The 16,000-nt window shown below is 53.0% G+C and overlaps 1 protein-coding gene across 1 annotated transcript in view; it reads right to left on the reverse strand.

Moving 5' to 3' along the window:
- Positions 1-16,000, reverse strand: part of MYO1D (myosin ID) — a 233,184-nt gene that overhangs the window by 135,483 nt on the left and 81,701 nt on the right. The window contains exons 12-14 of the mRNA XM_054396475.1: positions 11,053-11,123; positions 8,178-8,252; positions 6,764-6,896 (exon numbers count right to left, since the gene is read on the reverse strand). Coding sequence (XP_054252450.1) covers positions 6,764-6,896; positions 8,178-8,252; positions 11,053-11,123 — 279 coding nt within the window. The remainder of the gene's footprint in view (positions 1-6,763; positions 6,897-8,177; positions 8,253-11,052; positions 11,124-16,000) is intronic.

Raw genomic sequence — 16,000 nt, forward strand, 5'->3', positions numbered from 1 at the left:
ACCAGAAAGAACACCAGGGACACCTGGATGTGTTCCTGTGTGACTTGCTCTAGGCGACCCTGCCTTGGCAGAGGGGTTGGACTCAATGATCCCCAGAGGTCCCCTCCACCCCCTACCATTCTGTGATTCTGTGGCACAACTTCCCCAGGGCCCCACAAAGCCAAGCAACAGCTCCAAGTGAAGTCTTCTGCTGAGGTCACCACCACACTGAGCCCTTTCTTCTGCCACAGTAATTCAACACAACCCAAACCTACCCAATTTGTTCTCCATTCCTTAAGGAGAGGATGAGGGAATAAACACCCTGGAGATGTGGTGCTGAGGGGCATGGTTCAGCCCCAGCCTTGGCAGAGGCAGAGAATGGAGGATCTGAAAAGGCTTTTCTTTTCTGTGAGTCTCTGAAGACAACATGCTGATAACACTCAGACTTTCAAGAGATTTACACATTCACCTCCTTGGCTTTCTCCTGCAAATTCTCCCTGCCCTGAAGGCAGCAATCCCTGCAGGGTCTTTATTCCCTCAGCAGCCTCCTACCAGCCTGCAGTGGGTGATGGTTTTGCCCTCAGTGGCAGAGCCTGGATGTGCCCCAGCAATGCTCCCTTCTGTGTGTCAGACTGAGGGGGTAGGAGCAGCCCTCTCTGAACTTCACATCAGTGAAGTCATGGCAGCTGCAAGTGATGAGGAGCAGGAGAATGCTGGACCTGATGGCTGCAATCTGTAGCTCTGCACTGCAGTCTCACAGCTGGATGGGAAGGGACCATGGCCAGGGCACTGAGCTGCTAGAGTGAGTCTCCTACAGGACTGGAAATGCCTCCTGTAGGGAACATGGAGGTTCTGAGGGACCTCTCTGAATCACCCCTGAACTCAGAAGCTGTGACAGTGACTGCTCTGCAGTTCCCCTCTTCTTCTCTTGCTAATATTCAGCTTGGGCCACTTCTCCACCCACACATTAGCCACCCTTAAGGACAGATCTATGCCAGTGCTAGCAACAGGCTCACCAACAGCTGAATGATACCAACCCATGTCAGATCTGCCCTCAGCACCACTGCATCTGATGTCAAGATGAATATAACTCTTGTGATGAGCTTGGCATCACAAACATTCTGCCTTTGGTCCACTGAACTGCAACATCTTGAGAGCACAGGAAGCAAATTAAAGATGCCATTAGGAAGAGCAGCTGAGGGACCTGGGGTTGTTCAGCTTGGAGAAAAGGAGGCTGAGAGGAGACCTCATTGCTCTCTACAACTCCCTGAAAGGAGGTTGGAGCCAGCTGGGGGTTGGGTTCTTCTCCCATGGAGAAAGTGATAGGACAAGAGAAAATGACCTCAAATTGCACCAGGGATGGTTTAGGTTGGACCTCAGAAGAAACTTCTTGATTGAAAGGTTTATAAAAGCCTGGAAGAGGCTGCCCAGGAAGGTGGCTGAATCCCCATCCCTGGGGATACTTAAAAGGCAGAGAGATGTGGTGCTGAGGGACATGGTTAAGCAGCAGCCTTGGTGGAGTTAGAGAATGGTTGGACTCTGTGATCTTTAAGGTCTTTTCCAACTGAAACCATTCTCTGCTTCTCTGAAGTCAAGAAGGTGCATCCCACCCCTCAAGGGGTGGCACTTGTTCCTTACTGGCATGGCAGCCTCCAGTCCACAGAGACTCACTCCTGCTAACCCATGAGCTGCCCTGGCCACTGCAGAGCTGCTGCTGGGGCTGGCATCCATGCCCCTGCCACTCAAAACTGGAGCAAACCTCACTGCAAAGACTCTGTGGCTTCAAGGCCAGCACAGAGAGGAGCAGCCTGGGGCTGCCTTAGGCTGCACAGGCACAAGGCAAGGCACTGGGAAGTGCCTGCACAGGCAGGAAGGAGCTCATCTGTCAGTGCAGTTACAGTGTAATTAAAGCCTCTCAGCAACCACAGCTACTGGGGGAAATTCTAAAGCAGATTATTCCATGCTGACAATCCCACCAGCTCCAGCTCTTCAGGGGGATAATTATGCAGCTCCCATTATTGCACCATGAGGTTGTCAAGCCTGGGAGCTGCATTTTACAAAAGGAAGAAGGGAAATGGAGACACAAAGGCCCTGGTTCTGAAAGCTGTTCAGATGCTTAATTGCAAGTGATTGCCTTTTTTTTTTTTAACTCAATCTGAGCAATTTTTAGATTTTTAAGTGTTGAAAAGAAAAGAAACAGTCTGGAATCATTGGATCCTAACCAAACTCCTCCTGGAGAGATTCCTTTTCCATGGTTTACAGCTCATTAGATGAGAGAAGGGATAAGGACACAGGAGTGAAATCTGTGCTGGATTGTTCAGTCAGTCACAGTGATGACTTCCTGGAGATGAAGGAGATGAAGGCTGTCAATCTGGAGAGGAGAGGCAGGGGAGAAAGAGGAGTCAGACAAAGAGTTACAGGGAAGGGGGGGAGGGGGGAAAAGAAAAAGAGATGGAAGGCCAGAGAGTGTTCCTAGAGAAACTCATCCTTTACAGCCCTGGCAGCCAAAGGACTTCCCCTGTCAGTATTTAAAAGAAAAGGCACCCACAGTGATCCATCAGAGACCAGCAGGACATGTGCTGGAGAAACACAGCAGCTGCCTGAGGCTGGCTGCTGGGGCTGGCAAGGAACGAACTTTGGTTCCACCTGCCAGAGCTGTCTGCCTGAAAGACTCTCCCTTGAAGCCTGGAGGGCTGCAGTGCTATTGGGATACCAGCACTGGGAGCTGCCCCCTCAGCTCTGCAGCCTCCATGGCCACATTTCCTGAGCCTTCAGACCTGTTGTGGTCCTCTCTGTGCTGAGGCTCTCTCTGTGCTGAGGCTCTCTCTGTGCTGAGGTCCTCCCTGTGCCCAGGCTCTCTGTGCTGAGGTCCTCTCTGTGCTGAGGCTCTCTGTGCTGAGGCTCTCTCTGTGCTGAGGCTCTCTCTGTGCTGAGGCTCTCTCTGTGCTGAGGCTCTCTCTTTGCCGAGGCTCTCTCTGTGCTGAGGCTCTCTCTGTGCTGAGGCTCTCTCTGTGCTGAGGCTCTCTCTTTGCCGAGGCTCTCTCTTTGCCGAGGCTCTCTCTGTGCTGAAGCTCTCTCTGTGCTGAGGCTCTCTCTGTGCCGAGGTCCTCTCTGTGCCGAAGTCCTCTCTGTGCTGAGGCTCTCTCTGTGCTGAGGCTCTCTCTGTGCCGAGGCTCTCTCTGTGCCGAGGCTCTCTCTGTGCCGAGGTCCTCTCTGTGCCGAGGCTCTCTCTGTGCCGAGGCTCTCTCTGTGCCGAGGCTCTCTCTGTGCCGAGGTCCTCTCTGTGCCGAGGCTCTCTCTGTGCTGAGGTCCTCTCTGTGCCGAGGCTCTCTCTGTGCTGAGGTCCTCTCTGTGCCGAGGTCCTCTCTGTGCCGAGGCTCAGTCTGTGCCGAGGCTCAGTCTGTGCCGAGGTCCATTCTGTGCGGAAGTCCTCTCTGTGCTGAGGCTCTCTCTGTGCTGAGGCTCTCTCTGTGCTGAGGCTCTCTCTTTGCCGAGGCTCTCTCTGTGCTGAGGTCCTCTCTGTGCTGAGGCTCTCTCTGTGCTGAGGCTCTCTCTGTGCTGAGGCTCTCTCTGTGCCGAGGCTCTCTCTGTGCCGAGGTCCTCTCTGTGCCGAGGCTCTCTCTGTGCCGAGGTCCTCTCTGTGCCGAAGTCCTCTCTGTGCTGAGGCTCTCTGTGCTGAGGTCCTCTCTGTGCTGAGGCTCTCTCTGTGCTGAGGCTCTCTCTGTGCTGTCCCTCTTGCCCTAGCACTTCCAGCGCTTGTCAAAAGTTCCTCCCCAGTTTTCTTGTAGTCCCCTTTCAGGTACTGAAGGCTGCTCTAAGGTCTCCCTAGCCCGTCTCCAGGCTGAACAGCCCCAGCTCTCTCAGCCTGTCCCCACAGGGGAGGTTCTCAGCCCTCTGATCATCTTGGTGTCCTCCTCTGGCCCCTCTCCAGCAGCTCCAGGTCCTTCTTGTGCTGGGGGCCCCAGAACTGGAGGCAATGCTGCAGGTGAGCTCTCAGCAGAGCAGAGGATCCCCTCCCAGTGCTGCTGCTCTCCCTGCTCTGGATGCAGCCCAGTACACAGCTGCCTGTTGGGCTGCCAGGGACCATTGCTGCTTTCACCTTGGGATTTTGAGAAAGAGCAGTGAAAATCATGAACTGGAGCTGCCTTGCCCTGGGGAACCACACTGCTCTGTCCCTTGTAGCTCACAGCAGCTAACCCTGCTTGTGCCACACTGTCTGCAGAGAGCTGTGCTCCTCAGCTCACAGCCTGGGCTGCCCAAGGAGAACCCTGCAGTGTTCACACTGCACTCAGACACACAGACCTGGCACTGTGCAGCTCTGGTCCTGGGTTAAGCATGGGAAAAATGAGTAAGGTGACCCAAGGGAAGAATGAGAGCAGCCACAGCTGCAGTGAGTGGTGGCTCCAAGTGGCAGTGGTTGTGGCAGTCCAAGAACAGCAACTCTCCAGCCCCAGCAGAAGCAAGAGGGCTGGGGTGCAGCTGCTGTGCAAGTGCCCCAAGTAGCAGTGACTCAGAGGCAGGGCAGCCCAGCCAGCAAAGCACAGCCTGAGTGCCCAGGCACCAGCTGCTAATAACATGCACCTATGACTGGCCCAGAAGTCACCTCAGAGAAACCCTCAGGGCAGAGGGGCCAGACAGGAGCACTCTCTGCACTCTGCTCTTTGAAGCACAGGGTCAGAGAACTGTGTCTTTTGGAAAAGCCCTCTGAGAGCATCCAGTCCAAGCATCAACCCAGCACCACCATGGCCACTAAACCATGGCCCAAGTGCCATGGCCACAGGTTTCTGGAACACCTCAGGCCCCATCCAATCTGGCCTTAAATACATTTAGGCTTGGAGCCTCCACAACTTCTCTGGGCAGCCTGTTCCAGAGCCTCACCACCTCTATGGGAAAGAATTTCTTCCTAATGTCTCATCTAAATCCAGCTTTTTCTGCTCTGAAGCCATCACTTCTCACCCTGTCATTCCATGCCTTCCTAAAAGGTCCCTCTCCAGCTCTCCTGTAGCCCCCTCCACACACTGAAAGGCCACCAGAAGGTCTCTCTTGGAGCCTTCTTTTCTCCAGGCTGAACAACTCCAACTCTCTCAGCCTGTCCCCGTGGGAGAGGTTCTGTTCCTTAGTGCCCAGTGCTCTTGTGAGGGATGCTCCTGATCACCTTGTCCTGTTGCTCAGCTCTTTTCCCAGCTCATTCCTTACCTGCCTTTCCCCACATCAAGTGCTGCTTGCCAAAGCAATAGATTTTCCTCTCAAACTTCATTATTTAATGAAACATAAAGTTTCATTTCTCACCCTTTGCAAAGAGGAGGAAAGAAGGAAACCACACAGCTCTGGTTATACTCTGATGGAAGTCACTTGGCACAAAAAGCCAGGAAGAGGGAATCTCCCCACTGTGAAACTGCATCCTCTGGGCCCTTTGCTTTGTTCAAGATGATGATTCAGCTGATACAGTACTTATCACCTAAGAAAGTCTGGCTTTCCTGCAAGTGAAATATACTCTGGGCACAGGGGAAACCAAAATCCACCTTCTTTGGATGGAGATGGCAGCTAACTGGCCCATGAAGTGCTCAGAGGTGTCTCAACCACAGCTCCTCACTCCCTGACCAGCTCAGCTCCCCAGGTGACTGCAGTGAGAGGAAGGCAGCAGCTGCTCCATGGGGAAGCTGCACTCTGCTGAGCAGAGCAGAGCTGGAGAGGCTGAGAGAGCTGGGGGTGCTCAGCCTGGAGAAGAGAAGGCTCAGGGGGGACCTTATTGCCATGGACCAGCACAGAAAGGGTGGCTACCAGGAGGGTGGAGACCCCTTTGTAAAAGGAGTCCCATGGAGAAGGCAAGGGGTGATGAGGACATGCTGGGGACATTGCCACTGGACTGCAGAAGGAAATGTTTCACTGTGAGAAGAGTCAGAGACTGGAATCCCCTCCTGAGGGAAGTGGTGGATTTTCATAGATTCATAGAATCAGTCAGGGCTGGAAGGGACCACAAGGATCATCCAGTTCCAACCCCCCTGCCATGGGCAGGGACACCTCACACTACAGCAGGCTGGCCAGAGCCTCATCCAGCCTGGCTGCAAACACCTCCAGGGATGGAGCCTCAACCACCTCCCTGCACAACCCATTCCAGGCTCTCACCACTCTCATGGGGAAGAACTTCTTCCTCACATCCAGTCTGAATCTCCCCACTTCCAGCTTTATTCCATTCCCCCCAGTCCTGTAGCCCTGATAGCCTAAAAAGTCCCTCCCCAGCTTTCTTGGAGCCCCCTTCAGATCCTGGAAGGCCACAAGAAGGTCACCTTGGAGCCTTCTCTTCTCCAGACTGAACAACCCCAACTCTCTCAGTCTGTCCTCAGAGCAGAGCAGCTCCAGCCCTCTGCTCATCCTGGTGGCCCTTCTCTGGACACCTTCCAGCATGTCCAGATCCCTCTTGTAACAGAGGCTCCAGAACTGGATGCAGTACTCCAGGTGGGGTCTCAGCAGAGCAGAGCAGAGGGGGAGAATCCCCTCCCTGGCCCTGCTGGCCACACTTCTCCTGATGCAGCCCAGGCTCTGCTTGGCTCTCTGGGCTGCAAGTGCTTACTGCTGGCTCCTGGTGAGCTTCTCATCCCCCAGCACCCCCAAGTCCCTCTCCTCAGTCCCTTTCCTTTCAGTGTTCAGACTCAGCTTGCCAGGGTGTGCTGGGCCAGCTCATTCCAACTCCACCAGCACCTGGAAAGGTTGGATCAGATGGTCCTTGGGGTGTCTTCCAACCTGGCACTCTGTGGGGCTGTGGTTTTGAAACAGCAATACTTACCTTCAATGCCAGGTTGTCCACCAGTGCAATCATGGAGTTCTTGAAGAGGGTGGCAGCTGTCAGAGGTCTCTTGGTTACCTCTGTGATGCTCAGTTTGCCTTCAGGCCACATCATCTTCAGCACAGGGTTAGAGCTGGAAGACAGAGAGCCTCTTTAATTGCAGAGCCCATCAGCACTTCCAGGAAAATCACAATTCAACAGCTTGCTTTTGGCTGGACCTGCTGGGAGGTTGCAGCTCAGCATGCAGCAGCAGCTCAGCACGCAGCAGCAGCTCAGCATGCAGCAGGCAAAGCACTGTGACAGCAATGGGCAAAACACCTCTTGCTCTGGAGCAAGGCAGGGCTCAAGCTCACAACCCAACATCCTGGGAAGATGACAGCAGGTTCCCCCCCTTCAGATGAAGATGTGCAGCTCCTGCTGGCAAAACTCCTGCGGGAGTCATCTAGCAAGGGCAGTCTGCCCTTACTGACATCCAAGGTTGCAGCAGAACAGAAGAGAGCAGGCCACAACAGCCTCTCCCACCTCCCAACCTAACTCCAGTTCTGGTGTCCCCAGCATGAGAAGGACACAGAGCTGCTGGAGAGAGTCCAGAGGAGGCCACGAAGATGATCCAAGAGTTGGAGCAGCTCTGCTGTGAGGCCAGGCTGAGGGAGCTGGGGGTGTGCAGCCTGGAGAAGAGCTTACAGCAGGGGGACCTCAGAGCTGCCTTCCAGTACCTGAAGGGATCCTACAGGAAGGCTGCAGTGGAACTTTTCCTGAGGGGCTCTAGAGACAGGCCAAGGGGGAATGGTTTGAAGCTGAGGCAGAGCAGGGTTAGACTGGAGCTGAGGAAGAAGTTCTGCAGTGCTAGGGTGGTGAGACTCTGGAACAGGCTGCCCAGAAAGGCTGTGGATGCCTCCTCCCTGGGGGCATTCAAGGCCAGGTTGGATGAGGCCTTGAGCAGCTAAGTCTAGTTGAGAGGTGTCCCTGCCCATGGCAGGGGGCTTGGAGTAGATGATCCCTGAGGTCCCTTCCAAGCTGAGCCATTCTAGGACTAAAGAGATCAGTGGTCCATTGGCAACTGGTCCCAGAACCTGGTTAAGGACAAGTGGAGCAGCACAGGGAATCTCCACAGAGCTCTCTGGGTTGCACAATGATCTGCTTTCAAACCAACACTTTAAACTGAGCTCAATTAAGGGCTCTGTCAGGACAGAAGCAACAGAACAAGGATTTTGTCATGAAAACTTAAACTGAACAGCCTTCAGGTCACAGCAGTGACACAAGGATCAGATCCCCCAGCAATGTGTTTGCTTCCCTGCACTGCACACAGTGAAGAGGGCATCAGTGAAACCTTCAGTCTCTTCCAGCCTCCACTCTGCACAAAGGATTCTGACAAGCAGGTTGCAGTTGCACTCATCAGTGGTTTGCTTCCTACCTGTTGTACATGAGGCGCTTGAAGTCCTGAAACAAGGTGTCCTTGTTTTTGTCAATGAAGCCAGAGACTGAGTAGCTGAAAGGGAAAAGAAAAGAGAATGAATTGAATAGAATCAGAGATTCACAGCATTGCTTTGGTTGGAAGAGACCTCTAAGATCCTCGAGTCCAACCATTCCCTAACCCTGCCAAGGCTGAGCCTAAACCAAACCATGACCACATCTCTGCACCTCCAGGGCTGGGGATTCAACCACAGGTTCACAGATTGCATTGGGTTGGGAGGGACTCAGTAAAGACTCCAGAACAAAATCTAGCTGTGCTGGATGGACTCCAGTATGATCCCACTGGCTACCCTTAGAAACACAATCATAGAATGGGCTGGATTGGAAGGCACCTCCAAAGCTCATCCAGTCCAACCTCCCTGCAGTCAGCAGGGACATCCCCAATTAGATCAGGCTGCCCAGAGCCCTGTTGAGCCTCACGTTGAATACCTCCAGGGATGGGGTCTCAACTACCTCCTTGGGCAACCTGTTGCAGAACTAATCCAATCTAAATCTGCTCTGCTCTAGTTTGAAGCCATTGTCCCTCATCCTATCACTACAGACCTCTGTAAGCAGTCCCTCTGCAGCCTTCTTGTGGCCCCCTTGAGGTACTGGAAGGTCACTATTAGGTCTCCCCAGAGACTTCTCTTCTCCAGGCTGAACACCCCCAGCTCCCTCAGCCTGTCCTTGTAGCAGAGGTTCTCCAACCCCCTGATCCTTTTCATGGCCTCCTCTGGACCCTCTCCATCAGCTCCATGTCCTTCCTGTATTGAGGGCTCCAGACCTGTACACAGTACTCCAGGTGAGGTCTCACCAGAGCAAAGTGGCAGAATCACCTCTCTGGCTCTGCTGGCAACACAGCTCAGGCTGTGATTTGCCTTCTGTGCTGCAAGCTCACACTGCCTGCTCCTGGCCAGCTTCTCAGCCACCAGCACTCCCAAGCCCTTTTCCTCAGGGCTGCTTCCTAACCTCTCATCCCCCACTCTGCATTGATAGTGAGGATTGCTCCAGGGTAAATTTAACCCCAGGTGTGGTAGTTTTAGGCTATGCCTATAAAATTTTTTTCCACAGCTCTTGAACAGAAAGTAGTAGAATGTAAATAAATCACTCCTGGGTGTAAAAAGGAAACTGATGATAGTTCTAAACAATCCCATTGGAGAGGCATCTACCCTAAGATTTAGTTTGGAGATCAATCTCTCTCTCTTTTTGCTTCTTCATTCTGGCTTCTGCCTGACTTGGCTGCACTGCTGTGTTGTGACTGCCGTTAACAACTTCTCTCTGCTCTCTCTTCTCTTGTCCCTTCTTGTGTACAAGGGGGTAAGGAGGAGGCAGGGAGTGGAGAAGCTGTTGCAGCTCCCCTGGTCTTTGGCCAGGATGGTCCTTGTGCTGTTTATCAACTGTAAATACCTGTAAATATTTGTAATTTTATTTGTAAATGCTGTGTACTTTGTACTGAATGTCAGTGCATTTCATTGTAGATTGGAGCTTGGCTTGTAAAGCATAGAAACAGAGAATCAACCAGGTTGGAAGAGACCTCCAAGATCCTCCAGTCCAACCTAGCACCCAGCCCCATTCAATCAACCAGACCATGGCACCAAGTGCCTCCTCCAGGCTTCTCTTGAACATCTCCAGGGATGGAGACTCCACCACCTCCCTGGGTAGCACATCCCAATGGCAAATCTCTCTGTGAAGAACTTCCTCCTAACCCCCAGCCTAGACCTCCCCTGGCACAGATTGAGACTGTGTCCCCTCCTTCTGCTGCTGCTTGCCTGGGAGCAGAGCCCAACCCCCACCTGGCTACACCTCCCTTCAGGTAGGGCTTCCATACAGCTTCCATTTGCTTCCAGCTGAACTGGTCTGGCAAATGCAATGTTGGGAGGGAATTTTTCACCCCACCACATTACACCAGGGTGTAAGAAATCCTAAACCATTTCCTACTGAAGTTCCTCTACATTCTGCTGGCACAAGGAGTTACACAAACCCTACACCAGTAAACCACTCCAGTGCTGCTCCAGCCAGCAGCTTCCCCAGGGAGCACTTTTGAACACAAGGGCACCTTTCACTCCTTCTTCATCTTCCATCCCTTTGCTCTCAGGCACTGGAGCCATTCTTGTGGAGGCTTCAGGTACAGCAAACTTTTCAACTAGGATGGGGAAGGCTCCCTGCATTGATCCTCACTGTGGTGCATTTTGAGTCTGTTCAGACTGATCTGAGGATTCCAAGCCAGGCAGTTACATAATCACATAAAACAGATGTCTGAACCAGATTTTATTAGCTCAGTTCAGCTTTCCTCCACAAACACTGCTAGGGGCTTTCTTCCCTCTCCTTTTTTTTTTGCTCCTGAAGCACTGCTCTGCCCTCACCCCCTTTCCCATAGACCCATAGAATGGTTTGGATTGGAAGGGACCTCCAAAGCTCATCCAGTCCAACCCCCTCTGCAGCCAGCGGGGACATCCTCAACTAGATCAGGCTGCCCAGAGCTCTGTCAAGCCTCACCTTGAATATCTCCAGGGATGGAGCCCCAACCACTTCCCTGGGCAACCTGTTGTGGTGTTCCACCACCCTCATGGTGCAGGACTTGTTCTTTACATCCAATCTAAATCTGCTCTGCTCTAGTTTGAAGCCACTGCCCCTGCTCCTATCACCTTGGGTTTCCATCCCGAGCACAGAAGCCTGTAACCAGCCTAAGCTTCAAGGGACTGCTGCACTCTGGAATGCTGTGTGGCAGCTGCAGTGGTTCAGAGCAGCAGCAGTGTTCCATCAGAAGGTTGGACCACTTCAAAGCTGGCTGAGAGACAGAAATAGAAGGTGCAACTTCATCCCTGAAAGGAACTCACATCACGTCCCCGGCGTAGTGCTTGATCCGGAAGTCTCTGTCGAACTCCAGCGTTTTGTCAGTTGCACACAGCTGAAACAAAGACACCAACAGCAGGCATCAGCCCTGGATGCTCAAAGTTCAGGAAGGAGCAATAAATAGAACTGGCAACTGGAGTTACTCCACTCCCTAGATGCAGGTGGATGTGAAATCCAGCTGCAGTGCTGCTCCACAAGGGGGTTTGTGAGGGTACCTTACCAGAACAGCTGTGCAAAATCAGAGAAACATGGAAGGGGTTGGGTTGGAAGCTGATCCAGTGCCAACCCAGGCAGGGACACCTCCCACCAGCCCAGCTTGCTCAAGGCCTCATCCAACCCGGCCTTCAACACCTCCAGGAAGAGGACATCCACAGCTTCTTTGGGCAACCTGTTCCAGTGTCTCCCCACTCTCAGTGGAAAGAATTTCTTCTTCATCACCAGTTTCAATCTCCCCTCTCCCAGCTCAAAGCCATTGTCCCTCATCCTATCACTCCAAGCCCTTGTCAAAAGTCCCTCCCCAGCTCTCCTGTAGCCCCCTTCAGGTACTGGAAGGCTGCTTTAAGGTCTGCCTGGAGACTTCTCCAAACCAAGTTGTAAGAGGCTGTTGGTGCTACCTCAGAAATACCATCAAGCAAGAAGAACATCTGAGCATGTAGAGAAACCTTCCACCTAGGAGGGAATTTCTGACATTTTTACATCTTCTTTATATTTTTCCCATTGCAGGATCCTCCTCAGCAAAGACAGGAAGCAATCAAGGTCTGACTGTTTAAACAGCAACACTTCTTCTGTCCCAGGCTGCTCCAGACCAGCTGAGACTCCTCAGACAGTGCCCAGCCCTGCAGACCCACCCCAGCTGGTCACAGCTCCTGGCTCAGACTCCCCACCACATCCCTTCCCTGGTCAATGTGTAAATCTCTTAAAGGTCTGAGTTTCACCAGCACATTGTCTTCAGAGAGTCATCAGAATGGAAAAGCCCTTGCAGATCCTCCAGTCCAACCATTCTCTACCTCTGCCAAGGCTGGAGCTGAACCATGTCCCTCAGCACCACATCTCTGTGGCTTTGAAAGACCTCCTAGGTGTTTATTCTCCCATCCTCTCTTTATGGAGAGGAGAACAAACAGAGGAGGTCTGGGTTGTGTTGAATTACTGTGGCAGAAGAAAGGGTTTAGTGTGGCTCCTCAGTCCTTTGGGACTAAAACCTCATTTCCCCTGAGCCACTTTGGAGAACAGGTCTGGTGAGGAGACGCTGAGGGAGCTGAGGTTGTTAGCCTGAAGAAGAGGAGGCCAAGAGGAGAACTCATTGCTCTCTACAGCTACCTGAAAGGAGGTTAGAGTGAGGCTGGTGTTGGCCTCTTCTCCTAAGTAACTAATGACAGGACAAGAAGAAATGGCCCCAAGCTGCACCAAGGGAGGGTTAGGTTGGAGATGAGAAAGAATTTCCTGGCTGCAAGAATGGTCAGGGATTGGAAGAGGCTGCCCAGGGAGGTGGTGGAGTCCCCATCCCTGGAAGTGTTCAAGACATGACACTTAGGGACATGGGTTAGTGGTCATGGAGATGTTTGGTAGAGGGTTGGATCTGATCATCTTAGAGGACTTTTCCAACCTGAAAGATTCTGTGATGCCCCACAAGGAGGAGGTCAGGTGCCCACGTGGCAGCTGTTCAGTGGCAGTGACCACAATATCCTCATCCCTTCAGGAGGAACAGGAGCCAGAAAATCCACCAGGCTCAGCTTCATTAACAAAGGGCAACAAGATAAAAACAAAAACCTCTGTTTAAACCAAAAGGGGCAGGTAGGAGAATGAAGTCTTTGCAGGAAGCAAAGGCACCACTTAAATCCACCAAGAGCTATGAGCAAATATCCACTACCCACCAAAAGTCTTGGGAAAAACAAGAGGAAAGATGAAAGATACCCTCCAAAAGCCTTCATCTGTGCCTGAGAGGAGAAAATAGATTGGCTGACAGGTGAAAAACAAACTGAAATATGAAGAAAGAAAAAAAAAATCCTCAGGAGGAAACCAAAAAGTTTGAGTCAGAAGGCGGGGAGAAGGTCACAAGGTGTTAGAAGTGCATCAGAACAGGAGCAGGGAGCACAGAGGCGTCTGCACAGCTGCTCCATGGCCAAAGGCTGGAAGGGACACAGAGACAGTGAGGAAATAAAACCAACCAGAGCCTGGACTGCATCAGGAGAAGTGTGGCCAGCAGGGCCAGGGAGGGGATTCTCCCTCTCTGCTCTGCTCTGCTGAGACCCCACCTGGAGTACTGCATCCAGGTCTGGAGCCTCTGTTACAAGAGGGACATGGACATGCTGGAAGGTGTCCAGAGAAGGGCCACCAGGATGAGCAGAGGGCTGGAGCTGCTCTGCTCTGAGGACAGACTGAGAGAGTTGGGGCTGTTCAGTCTGGAGAAGAGAAGGCTCTGAGGTGACCTTCTTGTGGCCTTCCAGGATCTGAAGGGGGCTCCAAGAAAGCTGGGGAGGGACTTTTTAGGCTATCAGGGAGTGACAGGACTGGGGGGAATGGAATAAAGCTGGAAGTGGGGAGATTCAGACTGGATGTGAGGAAGAAGTTCTTCCCCAGGAGAGTGGTGAGAGCCTGGAATGGGTTGTGCAGGGAGGTGGTTGAGGCTCCATCCCTGGAGGGGTTTGCAGCCAGGCTGGATGAGGCTCTGGCCAGCCTGCTGTAGTGTGAGGTGTCCCTGGCCATGGCAGGGGGGTTGGGACTGGCTGAGCCTTGTGGTCCCTTCCAACCCTGACTGATTCTATGAGTCTATGATTCTAAAAGAGGCCATGCCAGGAGACAAAGTCAGCTTTCTTTGCACAGCTGTGCTCAGCAGCAAGGAGCCATGGAGGATGGAATGTCTTTTTTCCAGCCACCCAAAGCCACCTGTCAAGAGAAGAGCTACAGGACAAGCAGGAAGATGATGGAATGAAGCAGCTGCTGCTAGCAGGCAGGACAGGGATGGCTGCACCAGCTCCTGCCTTCAAACCACCCAGGAGTGCTGGTGGTTGTCCTGGTCTGAGTGAGAACAGAACTGATCCTGTGCAGGGGTTTGAGTGCCCAGCTCAGGCTCTGCTCACTGAGGCACTTTGTGCAGTTCAGGCCAGGATGGCACAGCCAGGGGCTGCTGCTGGCAGGGAGAAGCTGTTGGCACAGTCACTGCCAAGGGCTGGCTGCAGAAAGGCTCTGCCTTGGTGTTATGATTTGAGGCTGGTAGAGAGCTCCTTAGAGTCCTCCAGAGGGACGAGTTGGACCCAGGAAACTGTAACTTGCTCCTCTGCATGCCCAGGGCAGGGGCAGGAAGGCAGGGGTGGCACCTGCAGGGAGGAGCAGCAACCCTCAACTGCCCACCAAGGGACTGCAGCCCATGGATCTTCAGGAGCAAGCCAAGGAATCACCAGGCTTAAGCCTGTTCTTCCCTGGCTGGTGTCCCAGGAGGACTCTGTCCCTTTTGCCTTCCATCCCCATCCCTGTGCTCCTGAATCTGGTTCCTATCTGCTGCTGAGTCCAGGCTGGGACTTGCCCAGTGCCTGCCCCCAGCAGCAGTGATGCCAACGATGCCATCCTTGCCATCAGGGGTTGGCTTCCACACTGCTTTGTGTCTCTGTCTCTATCCCCTGGCATTGTCCTCAGTTCCATCCCAGCTGGGTTAGTTTCTTTCCCACCCCATCAGTCTCTCTCCCTTCTTCCCTTTGGGAAGCAGAGGGGTTCATGGAGAGCCTCTGGCACTGCCTAGTGGCTGGCCCAGCACTGACCCCTGACAGCTTCACCACCATGTTGGGTTTTGAAGGAAAGGTTCTCTCTGTGAATTTTTTGTCTGCTGGGAAAATCAGCTGAAATTCTTTCCAAAGCACAGGAAGTGCATTGGCAGAGCTGGCAGCCTGCTGGCTTGGGCAGCCTTGTCACAGGCCTCCTCACTAACCACTCCAAGAATCCAAGCTGCTCTGAAAGGCAAGAGGAAGGGTCCTCAGCCAGAGGAAGGGTCCTCAGCCAGAGGAAGGGTCCTCAGCCAGGAGAAGGGATCCTCACCCAGGAGAAAGGATCCTCACCCAGGAGAAGGGATCCTCACCCAGGAGAAGAGATCCTCACCCAGGAGAAGGGATCCTCACCCAGGAGAAGGGATCCTCACCCAGGAGAAGGGATCCTCACTCAGGAGAAGGGATCCTCACTCAGGAGAAAGGATCCTCACTCAGGAGAAAGGATCCTCACCCAGGAGAAGGGATCCTCACTCAGGAGAAGGGATCCTCAACCAGGAGAAGGGATCCTCACCCAGGAGAAGAGATCCTCACCCAGGAGAAGGGATCCTCACTCAGGAGAAGGGATCCTCACTCAGGAGAAAGGATCCTTAACCAGGAGAAGGGATCCTCACTCAGGAGAAGGGATCCTCACCCAGGAGAAGAGATCCTCAGCCAGGAGAAGAGATCCTCAGCCAGGAGAAGGGATCCTCACTCAGGAGAAGAGATCCTCAGCCAGGAGAAGAGATCCTCACTCACTCAGGAGAAGGGATCCTCACTCAGAGAAGGGGCCTCCCTCAGAGGAAGGGTGCTCACACATGAAAAGGGTCCTCACTCAGAAAAGTGCTGGAGAGATGGGAAACAGAAGTCCTTTAGGGGCCCAAGCTGAGGACTGCACTTGTTACCATCACCATAAATGAGCTATGACCTGAGGGTGACAGAAGCTGACCAGGACTGCTGGTGGCACTGGGTCAGGGAAGAACTGCAGGCAGCCAGAAGAGCTAAAGGAATGGCAAAGAGCAAATGAAATTCAACATAAATGCAGTGATGATAGAGACAGAGAGAAGCCAAAGCTCACAGCAAATGAGGAGCCCCAGACTCCTCATTCCCACCTCAACAAGCATCTTAACCACCTCCATCTCAAAATGAACACAGGAGAACTGGAAGAGGTTTGATGAAGGGAAAAACTGTCAGGAGTCCT

This window comes from Indicator indicator, chromosome 37 (genome assembly GCF_027791375.1).
Source record: "Indicator indicator isolate 239-I01 chromosome 37, UM_Iind_1.1, whole genome shotgun sequence".
Taxonomy (NCBI): domain Eukaryota; kingdom Metazoa; phylum Chordata; class Aves; order Piciformes; family Indicatoridae; genus Indicator; species Indicator indicator.